The sequence below is a fragment of the Diabrotica virgifera genome, chromosome 2 (genome assembly GCF_917563875.1).
Source record: "Diabrotica virgifera virgifera chromosome 2, PGI_DIABVI_V3a".
Lineage (NCBI taxonomy): Eukaryota > Metazoa > Arthropoda > Insecta > Coleoptera > Chrysomelidae > Diabrotica > Diabrotica virgifera.
In genome coordinates this window covers 108,759,409-108,781,849 of record NC_065444.1, presented here as the reverse complement: position 1 = coordinate 108,781,849, position 22,441 = coordinate 108,759,409, and the positions used below count along the sequence as shown (strand labels likewise).

Sequence of the window (22,441 nt, the reverse complement as noted above, 5' to 3'; positions counted from 1 at the left end):
AGACCCCGTTAAGCTATTAACAAATTTTCAGCTTGCTATTAATCAACTTTTTGAAGTTATACTTTTTTAGGCACGATTGAGATTGAGGGTGAATTTATATTGATCTGTATGGTCGACAGTATGGATCGACAGTATGGTATTAGTCGTTATACGGGCTCTGATTGGGTGTTGAAATGATCTGTCAATAATAAATAATTGTTCAATATGGAGGTAAACAAATGTATAATATATTAGCTTTATTGTTGTGAGGACAGAAACAAAAAAGTTTATAATTGTAGTGACATTTAAATAGTTTTTAAAAGCAACAGGTACGTAATAATTGTAAATGTATCATAGGTAGCTACCTATTTGAACCTACCAAAATACATAGTATGTATTACTTTTATTTACATAATTTGATTACCATCAAAATTTCTATCAATGTTCACCTAATATATTGTTTTCTTACTCTATGTTTTGTTGTATTTTTTCAATTCTAAATCATTTCAATTCAAAATCAAAATAATTTAATTTAATTCAAAAATGCCAAAAGCTTAATCCGTTTAGTTAGTCGATCTTCGCACATAATGACACATTGCCTCCGTGGCGAAGCCTTTAATACGAATGAACCCCAATATACCAACCGCGCTGATAGCTGGTTCGAATCCCAATAAAAACTTTTATTTTTTTTATACATTTTATGATTGTAAGTATATTTATTATATAATTTTATTTTCAGAAAATACGTATTTAGTTAAAAAATTTTCCTACAATTAATATTCAGAAATCATTTGTGGCATTTTTAATGTGTTTGTGTGTGTTTTATTCTTTTATTATTTTAATTTTTGGCACTGTTTTAATAAAAATGTTAGAGAAGTAGTAAGTATAAATTAGTTTAATATTTAAATAAAATATAAATAAAAAGTATATTAATTTCGTTTAAATCATATAATAGAAGTATAACTTCTTACGTGCGTACAAAGTACACACACATTCTTTTTTTTTGGTATGCAGGATCCAGGCCTAACACCATATGTAAATAATCTAATTCTAAATTTTCTACTATACTATATTAAATTACTATTTTCATACTTCCATAATTTCTCTAATTTTGTTGTTCGTTACTCTTTACAATCTAGATTTTTCTGCCGAACGTCTCCAACAATTTATTTCCGTCTCTTCAAACTTCCTATTTTATTTTTTCTTGTATCCTTTCTACGTGATTAAACTGTTAATAATTGTATTGTTTATGTAAAAGTTGTAATATGGAAGTTTTCTCTGATTATGAAATTGAGTAATGTTCTTGTTATTAGTAAATTGTTTATTTTTCAACTTTTCATTTAGTCCATTTGTATATAATTCTATCACACTTTCTTGTTCTGACATGATTAAGTTACATTTCTTCTCTGTCAGTTTCTTTCTTTCTGATACCTTCTCACAATACTCTCAAGGTACGTATCCGGTACTCCATATACTTGGTGCTCCGTGTGGATACGGCATGCGCTCTTCTACATAAACCGCCACCGATTGGATTGCCGAGGGTGAGCGCCGCTCCGGTCGATCTCGACCCTCGGCGATCCAATCGGTGGCTGTTTATATGTAGAGTAGCGCATGCCGTATTCACACGGAGCACGGAGAACCAACCTACTTGATACATACTAGTCTAGGAAATGAAGCATTTTGGCTCGCAATTTTTTCGTCCAGCATGGATTTACTTGAAATTTTCACAGAAGGTGAGGAACAGCCCAAGTATAATTTTCTATATGATGTCGCTGTACGCTAAAACCTTGAGGGTGGTTGTAACCCATCTCGGGGGTGGGAATTTTTCATTACATTTTAACCTTAGAAATCAATGGAAAAAGTAATTCTAAAAAAAATGTTCTTTGCGTTTTCTTCGTAAAACTAATACTTTTCGAGTTACTCGCAGTTGAAAGAGACAGTTTTTCGACGGAAAATTCGTCTTTTTTAGAGGGTTTTCTGAGAATAACTAGAAAAATGTGCATTTAATAAAAAAACTGTGGATAATAATGAAATTGTGCCTTTTAGAAACGTTAACAAAATTCTTTTTTTGCAATTTTCCTACGACCCATACAAACCGAGATACGGTATGGTGAAGGTTAGGATTTTTTGTCAAATGCATAATTTGAAATATTCAAAGCCAAATAACGGGAAAACTTTGCATTTTTCGAAGAAAACTTACAGAATCTCTTTTCAAGCATACAATTAGTTCTTTCCAAAAAGAAACAAGAAAGTTTCTATCATAAAATTCAGCGACTTATGTTCAAAATAAATTCGGTACCTACTTTTTTTACGAAAAAATCAGTAGAAACAACCCCCTAACTACCCTTCTAATTACAATTTATCTTTACCTTTCTGCAGTTACTTTTAAATATGTATTATCAATACATGCAAGGGGTTTGACCGCTTTAAAAGGACTAATTTTAGAAAAATTGGAGTTTAAAGATAAATTGATTTTTTTCAATTTTGTATTTTTCACCTTTTACTTCAAAATATCTCCGAAAATACTGGAGACACAAATAAAATGATTTAATACTAAATTATAGCTTTTTTAATAGCCAAAATTCCCTTGTATATAGATTTTCATTACAGTGAATAGTTGGCGAGATATAGCTGTTTAAAACCTCTATATACGAGCAAACACCCCCTTATTCGAGTCCCTTAAACCCACCCCAATTAAAAACTAAGGGATCTTACGGAATTTAATTTACACAGTCTTATTGCTCTTCAAAAATCCTACAAAATCATTTTGGGAAAAAACTTCTTATCGCCAAAAATGAAGGAGCTATGTTTATAAAACGAATTTTTTTTTTTCGAAAAATTCGAATAGTCCTCTTATGGAGCATTTTCAATGTATCTATAATACCACAGAACCGGTTCGAATACTGGAAGATGACTAAAAAACTATTTTTTGTAATTGTTAATTCTACTTTCTTTTCTGTATAGATCTATTAAATTATCTACTTATAAAAATTGTAATGTTATTAAGGGTTGAAATATTATGATATTATATCCTAAAGCATAAAACAATCATCATTTAACCAATCAAAACCAAATTTTAACCCTTTTAAAGTTTACAATGTTTTTATATAATTTTTGACAATAAGGGGTAGTTTATACCCCTAAAAATATTCAACGCCCTTGAGCATGACATAGAATATGCAGTACAGGGTGAGATGATCCTAATCCCAAATTTTTATGTAAATCGATGAAAGCCGAAATTATTCTTTTGGGATAAGTCAATTTTTTATATATCGCTCCAACAAGGGTGGTTTCAAGGGTTTAAATTTTATGATAGTATATCTTAAAGCATAAAACAATCATTATGTAACTAATAAGAACCAAATGTTGACAATATTAAAGTTTAACATGTTATTTTATAATTTTTTACAATTAGGGTTAGTTTTCACCCTTAAAAAACCAAAAGCATACAACGGCTCAATATAGAAAATGTACTAGAGGGTGAAATGAGCCTTACCCCAATTTTTTGTACAAATCGATTATGGACGAATCAATTGCGAGGTTTTGCCATTTTTTCAGTTTCATTTCCTCGACTAACCTTTACAATGGTCTTTTGCCTTATGATTGAGTAGTCTCTGATTTATTTTAACTCTCTCGTATTTTGTGCACATGTATATTTGTGTATGAAAAGTGTGTAAATAAGAAAGAACAGTATATTAATAAAATTGTAATTTATTGCATTTCTTTCATAAACTACAATTTATATATAAGTAAAATAGGGAAACCATATTCATTTATAATCTAAAAACAATATCTATGACCCGATAGGAAAACTTATAACAGAGAGCGGACTTTTTATCGTCAGAGTGTGACGAAAGGGACAAGGGCGGCTTGGAGAAATTTAAGTTAATTGGTTTAATTCCACCAAGTGACAATAATAAAACGGTTAATCTGATGTGTTGAGTGAGGCCGCTGACCTTATAGCCAAATAATAAAACATCCAATATAGCAACGATAGATGATACTGTACAGTTTTATTACAGGTAAAAATGGAACAGATGTAAGTGAGATGATTACACGTCTGTGGATACTAAGAAAAGAAACTACCAAACGAATTAACGTTATACTTATACCTAGTAAAAATACCAAAAAATGGTGATTTAGGAATTGACGAGCAAAAACAATTTTCAAGTGCGGCTTGTTAAACATTGTCAAAGATTACATTTAATAGATTGAACGCGACACTTAACAAAAAACTAAGAACTAAACAAGATGGCTTTTGTATAAAACGATCCATTATTGACTACATAAGTAGACTAAGAATGATCTTAAAACAACAAAAAACAAGATCCTTAACAAAAAACTAAGAACTAAACAAGATGGCTTTTGTATAAAACGATCCATTATTGACTACATAAGTAGACTAAGAATGATCTTGAAACAACAAAAAACAAGATCCTTAACAAAAAACTAAGAACTAAACAAGATGGCTTTTGTATAAAACGATCCATAATTGACCACATCAGTACACTAAGAACGATCTTTAAACGAGCAAGCGAATGGCTAAATGACATATATGTAACGTTTATTGACTTCGAAAAAGTCTTTGAACTGTATAAACAGAGAACAAATGTTGAAGATACTAAGACACAGTATAGACTACCGACGAAGTGAATCAACCCGATTAGATTATTCTTTGAGGGATACAGAGCCAGAGTAGAACACGCGGGAGAAATAACCGAAGAACTATCAACTAGAACGGTGTTCAGCAAGGATACGTCCTTTTTTCTACCATATTCCTAGTCTGGAACCCTGCAAAAAAAGATTGTCAAGCTTACGCCATATTCCGACATAATGAGCCTTAAAATAAATCGTAAAACAAAACTTCTAACAAACAATATAAACAATCCACAAAAATCAAAATATTTTTCTGTATGATTAGTGTGACCAACTCCAAGTCACTCGAATCCGGGACAAGGCTGAAAAAAATACCTGAAATCCGGGACTTTTCAATAAAAATCGGGCCATTTTTTAAGAACACGATAATGACTATCTTCTTCTTCTTGACGTGCCTATCGTGCGGCGAATGGTGGCGTTCATCATGGCAATCTTCACTTTATCTGCAGCAACGCGAATAAGCTGCACACACCGAGAGAACAATTTCTTTTCTCCTAAAACACCGATTTCTTTGAGCAATATTTCTTAAAAGTTAACATATCCTATTAACTTAAACACACCGGTTCACATATAAAGAAACGAGTTTTTTAAACACAACTCAATAATTTCTTACCGATAATTTCTTCAATACTAAGAAATGCATTAATGGTTACATTTAATTTTCTTATCCTAAAGTTTTTATTTCTTAAATTGAAAACTACAAATATTTTGCAGTATAAGAAATATAATGTTAAGTTAATCCATATTTATATTTGTGAACAAGAAATTTTCTTGCAATCAAATAAATATTTTAAACCACAAGAAATAATTCTTCCGAAATACCCTCTGTAGTAACTGTGGTTATAAAATAAAAACTTTGTCATTAATGCCGAAATATTACTTGCAAAGAGATTTTCTTCCACAAAAGAATTGCGCAGATTAACTATTTATGATTTAGTCGTCAGTGTTTGTCAAGATGGCGTGATATGTTCATGTTCATGTAGATGGATGTTGGATTTATTGGTGTTCTTTAAAAATTAACGGATATTTTGAAGGTACGTACATATATAGGTATTAAATAAAAGTAAATTGAGTAATTTAAGATGTAATAATAATATTGTTGCGTATCCGAATGGTTAAAAAAGAAACATAATAGTATCTTTATATGCTTTTTAGGTATAATGATGGACGACTCTGAAATAAAGGAGCTTATTATTCTAACTGGGAAATATGCCACAATTTAAATCTGGGACAGAACAATATTAAGAAAGGAGTTATTAGCCAACTGCGGGGCCTTCCAAAAATGGTAGAACTTCATACATGTAAGTACCTTTTTAAAAATGTGTATACTTATGTATCAACTATAATAGGTTTCTTGAATGTATCGTCTTCTATAAAAATATACAATACAACGCTATATCAAACATGGCGGTTGCAACGCTGAGGATGTTTTCTGTTAATTTATTTGAGATAAAGAAATCAGTTAGTCTAAAAGAAATATATGTTTATGGTTAAGAAATGTTATTGCCGAAAACCGTGAATTAGTTAATATGTATTAAATGACTTAGATGTAAACTAATAATACTTTCCCGTAATAAAATTTCTTAATGATTAGGTATGCTGTCTCTTTCAAATTATAAGAAAACTACATAATATTATGTCTGCTTCAATGTAATACATTGGTTGTTTTTTCCCTCTTGTTTTAGCTAAACAATGTTTATTGTGTATTGTATTATATTATACAGATAAATAATTAATATTTCATTAACAACAAGAAAAAAATAAAGAAAGATGTGTAGGTTAAATAATGCCATGTTTGAACTAAATATGATTGATTATTATTAGTATTAATAGTTCTTATATGGGGCCGTGTATTTGTTTTTTTTTTGTATTTCCTAAATTTGTCAAAATAAATATCTATAGATATCTTTATAAAAAAAATTTTATTAAAGTAAGTTTACTGTTTCTACATAACGATTTTGTTTTAGTGAATTGCTGATATACAAAGTGCTGTTAACAAAAGAAGGAAAATTTGAGGACGTTGGATTTGCCTCTCCATCCTTTTATTGTGTAGAAGCCAGTGGTTTTAAGAGTGGAGAAAATATTTGTATGTAATAATAACGTTTTATATCTTGTTTTATTAATAAATAATGATTTTACCTTAACACAATGATTTATTTCGCCGTATGTAATATCACTTTATTTTCAAGAAATATCAACTTAACTCTAAATATACGTTTATCTCTGCGAAATATATTTCTTAACATTAAATACATTAATTATTAATAGTAAAATAATAATATTCCTTACTAAGAAATATTATTGCTCAGAAAGAATAGTTTTGTAATGTGTAGAAAATATATTTTTATGACTAATAAAATTAATTAACATTAAGTGTAATTTCTTTCTGATAAATGGGTTTGAAGTTTGCCAGAAAGTGATAGTTCAATCATGTTTAAGATATATTTCTTTGGCTATAGTGGAATTTATTTGAAATATTTTAGAAAATTATATCTTACATACATTTCTTAGGCAATATGCCAAGTCGATCTTTCTTAAATATTAATAAAGTTTTTTTATGTCAAGAATTTTTTTCTCTCGGTGCAGATGTTGTGTTGAACCAGGTTCTGAGGTTCTTTAACCAGGATGTTTTTCTTCTTCATGGATCTCGCTTTCCAAATATTTTTCCCTGCAGAATGGCTTGTAGGAGGACATACCTGGATTCATTTCGCATAATGTGTCCAAAGTATTCCAACTTTCGAGATCTGATGGTGGTTAGTACTTCTCGATTCTTCCCCATTCTTCTAAGGACCTCCTCATTTGTGACCCGATCAGTCCTATAGAACTATAGGAGTTCTATAGGATATCCTATAGTCCGTAGAACTATAATCTATAATACCACGATATAAAATGCATGGGTTTTGGACGTGGTGTTAGTATTACACTCTAGAAATTGTCGACTTTTTTTTCGTCCCACGAATTCAATCTGATGTGAATTCTTAGAAGAATAACGTATTCAAAATTTCAAAATATAATTTTAGCAAAACTTTGAAAATTCGGATGACCCGGAAGCCTTGTCCGGGACGCCGGGACACGACTTCGTAATTCGGGCCATGTCCCGATATTCTCAATTAATGAATAACACTTTGTCTTTGTTATGAGCTATAGCAGGTGTTCCTCTCCGTCCTCTTTTCGGCAGGTCCCAGTTCAATATTTTTTTGGTCACCTGTGCTCTGCCATTCTTTGTACATGCCTGTACCACTACGTGGCTCTGTTTTCGAACTTTTTTGTAATTGAGCATTCTACTTCCATTCTGTTCCATATTTCCTCTTTTCTTATTCTATCCTCTCTAGTGGTTTATAAAAATCTTCTTATACAGTTCAATTCAACTGTTCGTATGTTATTTCGTATTGTTGTCATTAGCCATACTTCATCAGCTTCATATAGGGATTATAGGGTAATATTCAGAACTATGATCTGAAAGATCCTTTTTGGTTTTCTTTGGTTTGAGTGTTGTTCCATATCACTCCATGGAGTGCATCGTGGCTTGTTTTCCCCGTGCTATTTTCAATTCTATGTCTTTCATACAAGTATCATCTCGGTTTATCATTGACCCTAAATAATTAAAAGTCTTATAACTCGTAATAGTCCTTTCTAAACTTAAGTTCAAATCTTTAACCTTGGATCCAATATCTAATTATTCGGTCTTGCACACATTTATCTTGAGTTCCCATAGCTCATACTCTTCCTTTAATTTTCTTATCGTGTATTCCATATCCATGTCCTCCATGTGTTGTGAAAAAAGGACTTGGTCATCGGCGAAACGACAGGGAGATGCCCTATCCTGTATTCTATTCAACATCACATTAGAACAAATAATTAGAGAGTCAAAAAAACACCAGAGGAACAATAATAACAAAAAGTGTACAAATATTGGCATTTACAGATGATGTTGATATCATACCTAGAAGCAAAAGAGAAATAATAGAAGCATTTAATGCGATAGAAAGAGCGGCACAAAACAGTGGCCTAAATATTAATGAAATAAAAACCAAATACATGAAGGCCAGCAAATCGACAGGCCAAAGAAACGTACAGAATGTGACAATAGGAGACTATAACATCGAAAGCGTAAAAATTTTTACATATCTAGGTTCACTAGTTACCGCAGATAACAATGTCAGCGAAGAAGTTAAGAGAAAAATACATATTGCTAATAAAACATATAATGGACTAATTAAATCTAACATCTAAGACATCTAAGACAATGGACATCTAAGATTTAACATCACGAGAAAAACCAAATGCAAAATATACAAAACCCTGATAAAACCGGTCCTTAAATATGGATCAGAGACATGGACACTGTCGAAAAGCGATGAGAACTTATTAGGTACGTTTGAACGAAAAATCCTCAGACACAATATAAGGGGGTGAAAGAAAATGACTGGCGCAGAAGATATATTTTGAACTATACGCAGCATACAACGAACCCGACGTCATAACATCCATAAAGATCGGACGTCTGCGCTGGATGGGCCATGTTGAACGGATGTTGGAGACCGAAACACCAAAACATATAATGAGGCAAACACCAGTAGGGAGAAGGTCAAAGGGAAGACCCAAACTTAGATACATGGAACAAGTGGAACAAGATCTGAAAACACTTGAGATTACCCACTGGAAGAACAAAGCAAGGAACAGAACAGAATGGCGGAAAATCCTGGAACAAGCCAGGGCCCAAAAAGGGTTGTCGAGCTACTGATGATGATGATCGGCGAAAAGTAGTGAATATTCTCTTGTACTGGTATATATTTTCAAAGCCTGATCGATGTATAGATTAAAAAATGTAGGTGGTAGACCACATCCCTGTTTGATACCTTTTGTTGCGATTATTGATTTTGTTATTTTATTTTCAGTTTTTGTGTTATATTTATCCATTTCTCTCTAACGTGATTACGCTATCGTATGCTTTCTCCAAGTCGATAAAGGTCATATGTGTTTCAATATTTTTTCTCTTTGTTCTTCTCTATCGCTTGTCGCATGATGAATATATATTATCTAGGCATGATCTGGCTTTTCGGAATATGGCTTGTTCTTCGCTATAATGGAAATTCGGAATCTGCTGTTCTATTTTTTCTTTTATGACTGTGGAAAAGATTCTTGCTACTGACTTGTTAAGACATTATAGGTAATGGATTTTGACAAGAGCTATGTCCTTGAAATATTCACGTAAACTTGTGTATTGAATCGGCATGACTCATAGCTCCTGTCAAAATCCAAAACCTCTACCTACACTGGTTCCTCTATAGTTAGGCATTTGATATGTTGAATAATACCATTATTTAAATACAAAAAGTGATATTAATATAATACTTATATTGCACATATTTGTTGGCGCAGACAGACTAACATTTTGTTGTAGTATGTATTAACCTGCCCTATTGTAAATACTCAGCAGACGGTTCCCCTTTTAAGGGGAATTGTGGGAAATTATTCCATTCCATTTAGAGCTTGTAATTCCTAACGGTGTTAGCGACATTTTCTTGCGGCAAACAATAAATATGGTTGTAATATTGATCATTTTTCATTCGAAATGACCTGAAATTCTGATTTACTGCATTGTTTTCATTTCGGTATATAATGGAAGTTGTTCTATAAAAATAAATAATATTGACTGTATTTGGAATATATACGATACGTTATTTTTTCAAACAGGAAACCATAAAAAATAATTGCACACTATTGTTTTCCTTCTTTTTCAATTTTCCATTTTTTCATTTGTGTTCTGTCGTACGAAAGATTTATTTTTTTGATGAACTGGATTTTATTGGACGACCTTTTTGTAGATGGATTTACGGTTGATCAATAACACAAGTTTTTTAATTATGGGAAGCATTAATTTGATATAAAAAATTTATAAACTTACATAACATAGAAATAAAAAAGGCTAACGTATATAATGTCAGGTAAGTAGGTGTCGAAGGTGGAGAAGAGATTACGGACAGTAGTAAAAACTAAACAAATAGTTGATGAATTCGACCGTTACTTGATGAAAATTAATTTTTCCGAAAATCGGTCAGAAATTTAGACATTTTTGACAACACTTTTGAAAGAAACGTTCGATATTTCCGTATACTTAGCCGTTGGCTGGAAACGAAAAATAATTGTACGGAAATGTTAGTTCCTTACTGTAAGGCAAGGAAATCTTTTTTCCTTGCTATAAGGAAATCTTTTTTCCTTACAGCAGATTTAAAATACTGCCAAAAATAAGCAAATGCGTCAAATTTGACAATTCAATACATATTTTTGTTTCTATAGTTACAAAACCTGTATTTGGTGGCGTCACGAATATTTCAGTCAAAATAATAATAGGGCTTTTCATTCACAGTCATTTGTTTCGAGCTTCTGTCATGTGTCACATAATATTAATATATCTACGTTGTACGTCTTTGGTATACACCATGTATATACCAATGATACACACCAAAGACGTATGACGTAGATATATTAATATTATGTGACACATGACAGAAGCTCGAAATAAATGACAGTCGATGAAAAGCCCTATAGGTTTGTTCTAGCAAACAGTCAAACTAGTCAGAAACCGTCAGCAAACAGTTGGTCAGTGAGAGAACATAATACCGTCACCAGTGCTATCCCCTCTACTCGCGCTGGTCCGCTATTCGCTGATGGTTTCAAACCGTTTGAAACTGATGCTAGAACAAACCTAATGTGTCTATTTGAAAATTTTAACATGTTAATTTTAATACAGGGTGCGCCAAACCTCTGGTTTTCTTTGATTACGGCTAAACTATGGGATATACAAAAAATGTTTTTAACAAAACTAATGTATATCAAAACCGTCTATAATTTAAAATTATTTTTTATTATACAGGGTGAGTCAGAACGACGGTATGAACTAAAGTTGTATTTTTTTTTAATGGAACACCCTATATATTAAATGATTTTTGAATATAGTTTTTAAAAATATGAAAAATTTGTAAAGTTCTTATAGGCCTAAAGTTAATAATTTTCGAAATATTTACATTTCTATTGAGAAAAATGGTAATATTTGTAGGGCTGTGGATTATGTTTCCAAGGTAATAAAAATTTAAGTGGTAGGTAAGTTTTTATAATATAGTATCATTTTTAAATAATTTAATATCTTTTACTTATAGCCATAAATACAGTGTGATCACTATTTGCAAATACAAAATTTTCTCATTTTTTTAATGGAACACCCTGTATATTAGTATTGCATTTTGTAGTAAATAGGGAGTTTTTGTGCACACAAATACGTAAACGTAACGCATCTTTTTGACATATACGCTTGCGCATTAATGGTTGAACTCCCGTATCGCGATACGTATTACCTAAGGTTACGGGCTGGTACGTTAGGTTCATACGCATCCCTATCGAGCCGAAAGTCACCGAATGCACACGAGGATCTTGCCCGATTACCTACCAAATGAACATTTCATCAGCGTACTACCTGTTTATAAACATTTTAAGGTTATATTGGTTATTGGTTTAGTCTATCTGAGTAAAATTATCTGTGTTTGTAATTGGAAATTGGAGCTTCATAATAGATTTAAAATTTTATTGTTTTTAAGTTGTCTATTAATAAAGCAAAACAAACAAATCTTGTATTAATTTAAGAAATACAGTGATCACCACAATTAATAACTAGATAAACAAATGACCTAGTTTCAGTAAAATTTTCAAATAAATATTACCACACTATTTACATTATACCTACTGGAATTCTGATGTAGGTATACAATAATTTACAACTAAAAAGTAGGTATAAACAAAAATAAAACAATTTTAACCTAAGGAAAAATAATATTTTTATATTTAAATAGAAGCAATTAAAACCATACAATTTCATCATTAATTTATCTTTTTTTACATGTGTATATTAATTGTATATTGTGTGAACATTGTTTTATTTTTTTAAATGTCAACGGAATTTAAAAATGACTTTACGATTTGCTTTACGTTACGTTAAGGCAATTACAAAAACTACCTATTTTAACATTCATCCTCTACGACACGTTAGTTGCTTTACGTATACGGAGATGCGTACGTTACGTAGCAACAAAAACTCCCTAATATTACAACCTTTCTTTTGGTATAAGGTTGTATATACAGTTACGGCCAGTGAATAGTTTACAGGCTGGCTTATCTAGGAGCCGATTTTTTAAATTTGTACCTCGTTTAAACGCACCACTTGCGTCAAAGTGACGTTGCCAGTGGTGTACATAGAATAGGTTGATTGAATTTAAAAAATCAAAAGAATAAAAATAAATTTTACAAAATTTAACAAAATGGAAAATATAGAAAGAAGTTGAATAAAATGGATTATGGTCTTAATATGGTTTAGTTTCGTATTTTATTTTTCAACACTCACGAAATTTTTGACAAGCATTGACTTTTTGAGATTTTTTGATTTTGACATTTATCAAATCCGTACGACACTGCAATATTACAGTATTACAATATAAAAATTAAAGTGTAAACTATTCAGTGACCGTAACTGTACATAGCATGTGTGGTTTGGAACATATTAAAAAAAAGAACTACCTATAGATTTTACGTTTCACGGATACTTTTTTGCTACTTACTAAATTTTTTTGCAAAAAATAATTATAATCTGATTTTATAAACATACACTAAAATATCAAAGATGAAAATATAAACGTAATTAAAGGTTAAAATAAAACGTATGCAAGTGCAACTTAATTGAATTTAATAACTTTAAAATTATGTTACAAACAATATTTTACCATACTAATAAGTAATTATTAATATGGATAAATGAATTATTAAATTAAACAACCAATTTTAAAATCTACCCTAGAAATTTTTCTGCCCTAGTAACTTTAATGTACCCAATTTTGATAGTTAAATTGTATTTACGAGTAAGGTCAGTTATTGTCCTTTTCATGAGCATTTTTCAGTGCGTAACAAATGATAGGAAAAAGGGTAAGTCCGTGATAATACACATTTATGACATTTATTCTAACATGACATTTTAGTTAAACCTGACTGTTGTCACATTTTATTTTCAGTTTGGAATAAAAACAAATCAAATGTGTTTCTTGCATTTATAAAATGGTATTTTCTTTGATTTGTATAGTCTTATAAATTATACAGATTATATTTGTAATATGATTATCTAATTAAAAAAAATTATTTTTTTATTATGGCGCCATCTATCGACAACTAGAATAACTAGAATAAATGTTAAAAATGTCACCGACGAAATGTAATCACCGACGTGCGTTTTTTTCTGTCACATACAATTTAATGTGTTAGAAAGAAATCGAAAAACTGTGACGCACTGAAAGATGATCATGAGAAAAAGATTAATAACTTTTTAATTTACCTACATCTTGAGAACGTCTAAGTATGCTTTGAAACAAATGAACGTTATAGAAGTATAGGTAATATTATGAAGTAAATAGTATCTATGCCCAGTTTCACCCAAAACAAATGTCATATCCACCAATTGTTCGGTTGAAAAATTAAAATTTAAAATATAAAAAATTGTTACAAAAATTTCAACTACAAAAGTATTACCAGCTTTTGTGGCACCAGTCAATATTATTTATATGAATAAATAATTTGGCTGATACATTTAACATTCATTTGTTTCAAAGCATACTTAATAATTATGTTCTCAAGATGTAAGTAAATTTAAAAGGTAAATTAAAAGTTTAACTGAACTTACTCGTAAATACAATATAACTAACAATTAATTTGGTACAAAAAAGTTGCTGTGGTAGAACATTTACTAGGTTAGACATCAAATTTGGTTGTTTATTTAATTTAGTAACTAATTTATGCATTCATTAGTATGGTAAAATATTTTTTGTAAAATAATTTTAAGTTATTAAATTCAATTGAATTGTACTAGTACTTATACGATTTATTTTAATCTTTAATTACGTTTTTATTTTCATATTTGATATTTTAATGTAAGTTTCTAAAACCAGATTATAATTATTTTTTTGTAAAAAAATTTTTTAATAAAAAATCCGCAAAAAAGTAAAATCTATAGTTTTTTTAATATCTACAAAACGAAACATGCTAGGTACATACAACCTTATACCAAAAGAAAGGTTGTAATATTTACTACAAAAGGCAATATACAGTGTCCCATTAAAAAAATGAGAAAATTTTGTGTTTGCAAATAGTGATCACACTGTATATTTTATATATGTCAGATATGTTAATTTATTTAAAAATAACAGTATACTAAAAGAACTTTGACATGTCATTAAAATTTTTATTACCTTGAAAGCCTAATTGACAGCCCTTTGAATATTAATTTTTCTCAATTAAAGTGTAAATATTTTGAAAATTGTTAACTTTAGGCCTGTAATACCTTATATAAATTCCTAATATTTTAAAACAATATATTCAAAAATGATTTAATATATAGGGTGTTCCATTTAAAAAAACACAACTTTGGTTCCTACCGTCGTTCTGACTCACCCTGTATAATCTAAAATAATTTTCAATTATAGACGGCTTCGATATAGGTACATTAATTTTGTTAAAAACATTTTTTTGTATATCCCATAATTTAGCCGTAATCAAAGAAAACCAGAGGTTTGGCGCATCCTGTATAATTTAAATGTTCGATTTTAGGAAAAATAGTATGTAGGTATACCTTGTAGGAAAAGCCACATTCCCGGACTCTGTATTGCCTTGTCTCGGCTTGCGACTCGACGGCAATCTTTACATCGTTCGGGAATGTTAAACTTTTCCTACTAGGTACATAATGTACTATTTATCTAACAATAAAACAATGAAAAACTTCTGTTTTCAATATAGCTGTTTCGACAGAGTGCCTTTCTCAAGTGATGTATTTTACTATGTATGTGTTTGCACTTTAACCTCTCTAACTGAATAGGTTGCGAAATGAGGATGTTTGTCTCAAGCTGGTTATTCTGAATTATATCTGTATTTTTTAATTTATTAATTGCCATAGATTCTAATAAATATAGGATAAGGCCTTTATTTTGAATATTAATAATTTAAAACTGTTCATTAAAAGAATGATCATGATTTAAAAGGTAAAGTGCATACGTAGAATCTGTTTTTCTGTTATTGAAAGCCCTCCTGTGTCTTGCTATACGTTTGTCAAAATTTCTGTCAGTTTGACCGATGTAAAGTTTTAGACAGTCACATGTCAGTTTGTGTACACCACTCTGTAATTTCTTTTTCTTTTGTCTCTTTTAGGTCTTAATATACCTATTTGCTTAAGATGTTGTTTGTTCTGAAATGTTGTTCTTGTTGATATATTGCCTGGAAATGTAATAGAGGAGAAGGTACTAGGTTTTTTTTGGGGTGGTGAAAAATTATTAGACTGCAAAATAATCATGAGTTCTCCGTATTTCATAAACCTACCCATACTGACACAACTATACACAATTCATCATCCCATCCCACACAACATAAATTAGCAGTTTACCATAGCATAGATTGACAGAAATTGCCATGTCAAAAAATATCTTCGAGATAGAATGGAACATTATCAAGAAAATATCAGTAAACAATCAACGAACAAACAATTAACAAAATTTTAAAACAAAAACTTCATAAGAAAGCTCTGAAATTAGTCTTTCCAGCACCACAGAAAAACCCAATAACTTCTGCTATATTACATATACAGGCAAGATATCAACAAAAATAGCCAAACACATAAAAAGACAGGAACAACACCAGCTTTCAGAACAAACGACAATATAAGCAAATACATTCAGAACAATAAGAGTCAAAAGAAAAAGCAATAAATACAGAATGGTGTATGCAAACTGACATGCGGTGACTGTCCAAAAACTTACATCAATCAAACTGGCAGAACCTTTGACAAACGAATAGCAGAACACAAAAGGGATTCTACGTACGCACTTCACCTTCTAGATCATAATCATTCTTTAATGAGCAGTTTTCAAATTCTTAATATTCAAAATAAAGGCCATGAAGCTATCTTTATTAGAATATCCTTACAAAACACCATCTTTGACACACTTTACGTAGAGAAAAACGTTAAAATGAAAATAGATGATTACATAATATGTAATCATCTATTTTCATTTCAACGTTTTTCTGTTATATCATATACTAGCTGACCCGGCAGACTTCGTACTGCCTCAATAGATAAAAACAAACTTTTGTATACAATAAACTTAAAATGAACAAAAGGAATTAGTAATTAATAAACAAAAATGCTCGATGTGAATGAGGTTTTATTATTATTTTTAATTAATTACACATGATGTTTGAAATAATAAAGTTTAGTTAGAAGTAACAAAATAAAGTTTGTAGTGCAACATTTACAATCTTAAATTTGTTTATCTTATAATGAATATAACAGCTTTATTATATCTATATTCAAAACAACCCTCTATTTATGATTGGGTTCGGGGAGATTCCAAGTCTATAGGTGTTGATTAAATAAAATTAAATTCAATTAAAATTAAATAAAAAAGTAAATGAAGTAAATTAAAATTAAATGAAATTGAATAAACGTAAATAAAAATAAATAAAACTGAATAAAATTAAATACAAATAAATAAAATCATATTAACTTAAATACAGTTAAATAAAGCTAAAAAAAATTAAATAAAAATAATGAATCAATTAAAAAATTATAATAAAATTAAATAAAAGAAAATATAGTCTAATAAAAATAAATAAAATTTAATAAAATGAAATAAAATAAAATAAACGAAAATAAATAAAATACTTAAATTAAATAAAATTAAACAAAATGAATTAAAATTAAATAAAATTTTATAATTTGCTGCTTGTTCTTTTCGTGTACTCAGAATTTTTCTCCTACTCACGGTTCCGTTTAGACATATTTTTTGAAAATTTCGCAAAATTAAAAAATTCATATTTTGCCCAATTTGAGTCCCAAAGTTAAACTGTTCCACTTCTCTTCTATGAAATTTGTCGCTCGTTCTTCTTCTGTCCTCAGAATATTGCTACGACTTGAGATATTGTGTTTCGGACAGCAAGGAGTCTACCGACTTAATTTCATATTTTTCACGTCATTATTGTGAGAGTTACGGCGTCATGGGCAACCCCCTAATGACGTACGGGTATGAAATATAGACAGCAACCTACTCCCAGTACAGTCCAATATACCTGCAAAATTTCATAAAAATCGGTCAAGTCGTTTCGGAGGAGTATGGTAACAAACACTGCGAGCGGCGAATTTTTATATAGATGTAAAATATTTAAATGGCTATTAAAAAATAACGGTCTGAGATAGAAAATTGAAAATTTAGGATTGTTTGTATCTTTTGCTTCTACATCTCATAAAAATAGTAAAAAACGGTTTTTCCAAAAATTAAAAAAATATATCAGGGGGGCAACCCCCCTTATGGCGTACGGGTATGAAACTCCATATTATCCTATTCCCAGTCCGCTAGAATATACATGTAAAATTTCATAAAAATCTGTTCAGTCGTTCTCGAGTTATAAATGGTGTAACTAACATAACCTTGACTTTCTTTTATATATATAGATATCATATATTATATCATATTTATATTATATCATATACGAGTACACACACCCAAACTTATATGGAATCATCTGACATTTCTTACTAATTCATGCGAATTTAAAAGACGAACACACGAAGTCAAACAATATTTTTTATTTAAAAGCAATTTAATAACAAATACATAACAATTAAATAAAACAATAAAGTATTTAACAAACAAATTGAAAGTAGTTGTTTTAAAGTCAATAGCATACAAAATTTCAATGTAAAACGAATAATGTTTAAATTGTTTTTATTTATTTTTTTTTATTTTGTAGTAGTCAGTGTTATCACCTCTAGTCCTTATGCAAGCTTCAGTTTGCGTGGACAAGCTCCTAATCAAATTATCAACATTTTGTTGTGGTAGGTTGCTCCATCCTTTAAGAGCAGCTTGTATCCATCCTCTATAGCAGCGGTTCTCAATCTGTGGTACATGTACCACTGGTGGTACATTTCATTTTTTGAGGTGGTACACAAATCGCAAAAACAGCCAAAATCAGCACCACTATTACAGTTAATTAGATCACCTAGTTAGATATGTATTTCAGTTAGGTGGTACAAAAAAATAATAAAAAGTATTTGGTGGTACATGACACAAAAAGATTGAGAACCGCTGCTCTATAGGATTAAGCTCGGGTGAGCAAGCAGGCCACTCCAAACAAGGGATACCTTCTGCTTCAGTGATGTCTGCAGTCACTCTAATTATATGTAGAGGTCCATTATCATACAATAAAATTAAATTTTCTCCTGCTGCACCTCTCCAGAGCCTGACTACAGGTTATCAACATACCTGTGAGCAGTTAAAGTTGATTGCACAATTCCTCTGCAGAACATTACACTTCCCCTTGTATATTTGTGAACAGATCTGACAGTTTTCGTTCTTGTTTGTCTTCCTCGATCTCTAAGTACACGATTACGTGGGTTATCTGATTTTACACAAATCCTGACTTTTTTTGAGAATAGCACATTTTGTCAATTCCCAATGTTCCAGGTTTGGTGGTGAAGACACGAATTTAGGCGATTAATCTTGTGCTGCCTGGATAACTCGGGAACCCATAACTGTCTCCTGCTGTATACTTCTTGGTATGAACTCTTCTTCTTATCGTTTCAACTGAAACAGTTACACCTGTAGCTTCCAAAAGCTGCCTTTGAAGCTGCAGGTGAGAAATGGTTGGATGTCTTCCTGCTGATTGGACTAGTAAACGATCGAGGAGAGCCGTTATTACTTTTGGCGACTTTCCCTTGCTTTATTTTTGAACTTTCCTAATTCCTGGGACCTAGCATAGGTTTTGGACAGAACGCCCTGTATTACGCCTAGCTCTACAGCTATGTCCCTCTGAGAACATTACTTTCTCCACAAGACCAATAATCATTCCTCTTTTGTAAGTTCTATAGCCCCACATAAGACATATTTTCGTTTTTGGGCGCAAAAGTTAGTTTATTTATTTTCATTCAATTTGCAACTCAAGCAAATAACCTATACCGTACCGAGCTGTACTATTATCCGATTGTCTTTATATTTGTTTATTTTCAATAAAAACCTTTATTCTTAGGAACAGTAACAAGTTTTTTCAAAAGAAATAAATATTACTTTGAAATACATTATGATTCCATATAAGTTTGGGTGTGTGTATTATATCATATATATCATATCATGATATATTATATCACTTAAATTCGAGCTCCACCATTCTCCTACACATGTTTCGAAGTTTACCTCTTATCAGTAAGACTTGTTTAAAAACAATGCAATCGTCTACTTTCCGTTTAACGTATTTTCTCTACGTCTCCTCCTTCCTCCTCTTTGTAAGCAATTCTGCTTGTTTTGCTTGTTCAACAAGCAGAATTTTGTCTGCGTAAGGGGTGTAATAAATTATGCCAAAATACAAATATTGCGCTGAGAAGGTCACCTTATAAGAATGGATAATGACAGAACACCTAGTAGAACGCTCAGCGGAACTATGGTTGGACGTCGGCCAGTAGGAAGATCGAGGAAGAGGTGGATAGACGAAGTGAGAACCGATACCAAAGCTAAAGAGATATTGAGGGTGACTAAAGAAATATTATAACTGGAGGAGGTCAGCCAGGGAACAGAGTGTAACAAAAAAGAAAGCTTCTGTTGGAGTGAAAGTAAAGAGAAGATAAACTCCAACAAAAGTAGAAAAAAGAAAAAACTTTAGAAGTAGCAAAATTAACAAAAATCAAAGGAGAAAAAGAGAAACTAGGGAAGTGTTTTTAGTATAGATTGTAATTGGAAAAAGCCATTAACACACAAAAAAATCTCTCATTATTGAAAAGTACATGACAAAATTTGACCTTGACAGAATGTGACTGTATATGACCATTTCAAATTACAGACACATGAGTTTGGAATTTAAATACAGAATAGATATTATTTATTTAAAATAAATATAGGACATTTATTAATGATGTTGGAAGTGACTTTAGTGTAAGCAAAAAATTAAAACTATTAGAATTTTCTCTGAGTGAATATTATCTATAGATATTGAAATGATTAAAAGATACTAAATTCAACTAATACATTTAATAGGAAAATTGAATTGGAAGAAATATTTTATTAGATGTAAAAATAATGTAACATGCAATGTCATTAACCTCTTTATGTCAAAAAAATATGTATATATTTACCGGATCTCTCAGTTCTTCATTACTGTTTTCCCTCTAGAAAACACTGGATGGATTCTGGGAAAACACTGTGAAAACCATGTACATCCTAAGGAACTTTATTTCCCAATAAAGGCTTATTACTTATGAGAAAGATTTCGCCATTTTGGGTACTTCGACCTAGCTATTCCAGGCTCACAAATCAAGTGGTCAGCGAACTTGGCTTCTCCCACAAGGAAATGTAAAATTTATCTCAGAACACGAAGTCATATTCACCACCAGAGGGCCGCTACTAACCCAATAAATCCAAAAGATAGTTTTAAGTTTGTTTAGTGGTGACGTTTTTAAAATAAATATTTTAAAATATAAGAGAAGATAATAATTTAAATAGTTAATTACGAGAAAATTAGACAAATTTAATTAAGAGAACAAAAGAAAATAATTATAAAAATAATTTAAAAGTTCAAAAATAATTTTGTAACGTCTCGAACCGTTACAAGAGATACTTAAAAGCGGATGCTGGGGGAGGCCAGAGCCCGACTTGGGCTTAGCGGCATTGAGAGAAGTGTAAAATCTAACTTAACCCAATCTAATCTTATTTTAATTCTTTGAAGAACTTTTCTTACAAATGGTAATAACTTTTTCATTAAAACATGAATACACCTTGTATTAGATTTTTTTGCACGCCTGAGGACCAAAACACGACACACACATACAAAAATGTATATACAAAAAGGTTTCCTTCATCCGAGGCGGTATATACATATCGTTACTTATGAAAGTAAAATATTTTTAGTTTTTATGAATTTTATATTAGAAACATTCGAATTTTTCGCTTGCAGTCTTTTGATGTCGATTTATAAATTTTTAATGATAATTTTAGTTCTTTATTTTTATTTGACATATACGATCCCGAGCTTATATTTAGCTTTGGCGACATCCTAAAAACAGTTTTAAATTTTTTAAATGTGAATCTCGAATACTAAAATATCTCAAATTAAAATTCGAGCTTTTACGTACTAAGGAATATATAAACATGATTTCAAAATCAAAATGGAACATGATTTGCAAATAACATGATCTGTCAAACAAAAATATTACTGGAAGTGTTTCTGAGAGCATTACATCTAATAATAAAGATATATTTAGTATGTACATACTTAGAGATAGGCTTCTTAAAGAAGAATCGCATATATTACATCCTTAAATAAAAAAATATTGGTACTGTAGGCAACTCTGTAGACTAGCGCGAAGCTTCATACTATGTTTTAATAACAATTAATGCAATAAATTAATTAATCCAATTATTATACCGGGTGTCCACTTATATTTTCTCCCATTTTAACTGCCTATAACTTCTAAACGGCTCAAGATAGAAATATGCGGTTTTCGCTGAAATGTTTTATTTTAGTAAAATTTTGTCTGAATGGATTGAATTATTTTTATATCGCTTTCAAATACGAAAAAAAAATGGAGGATTTTTGAAAAAAACGTTGACTTTTTTTTAATGGAACACCCAGTATATTTTTTTGGTAAATTGAAAGAAAGGTCATTCACCTATCCAGCGATATACAGTTTTTCAAAATCGGTTGTCAAATCACTGAGTAATTAATTTTTAAAATGAAGGGT

The 22,441-nt window shown here is 30.5% G+C and overlaps 1 protein-coding gene across 1 annotated transcript in view; it reads left to right on the top strand.

The window, feature by feature from the left end:
- Nucleotides 1–10,576: 10,576 nt before the first annotated feature.
- LOC114324512 (uncharacterized) overlaps nt 10,577–22,441 on the top strand; it is a 92,643-nt gene continuing 80,778 nt past the window's right edge. The window contains exon 1 of the mRNA XM_050644819.1: nt 10,577–10,583. Coding sequence (XP_050500776.1) covers nt 10,577–10,583 — 7 coding nt within the window. The remainder of the gene's footprint in view (nt 10,584–22,441) is intronic.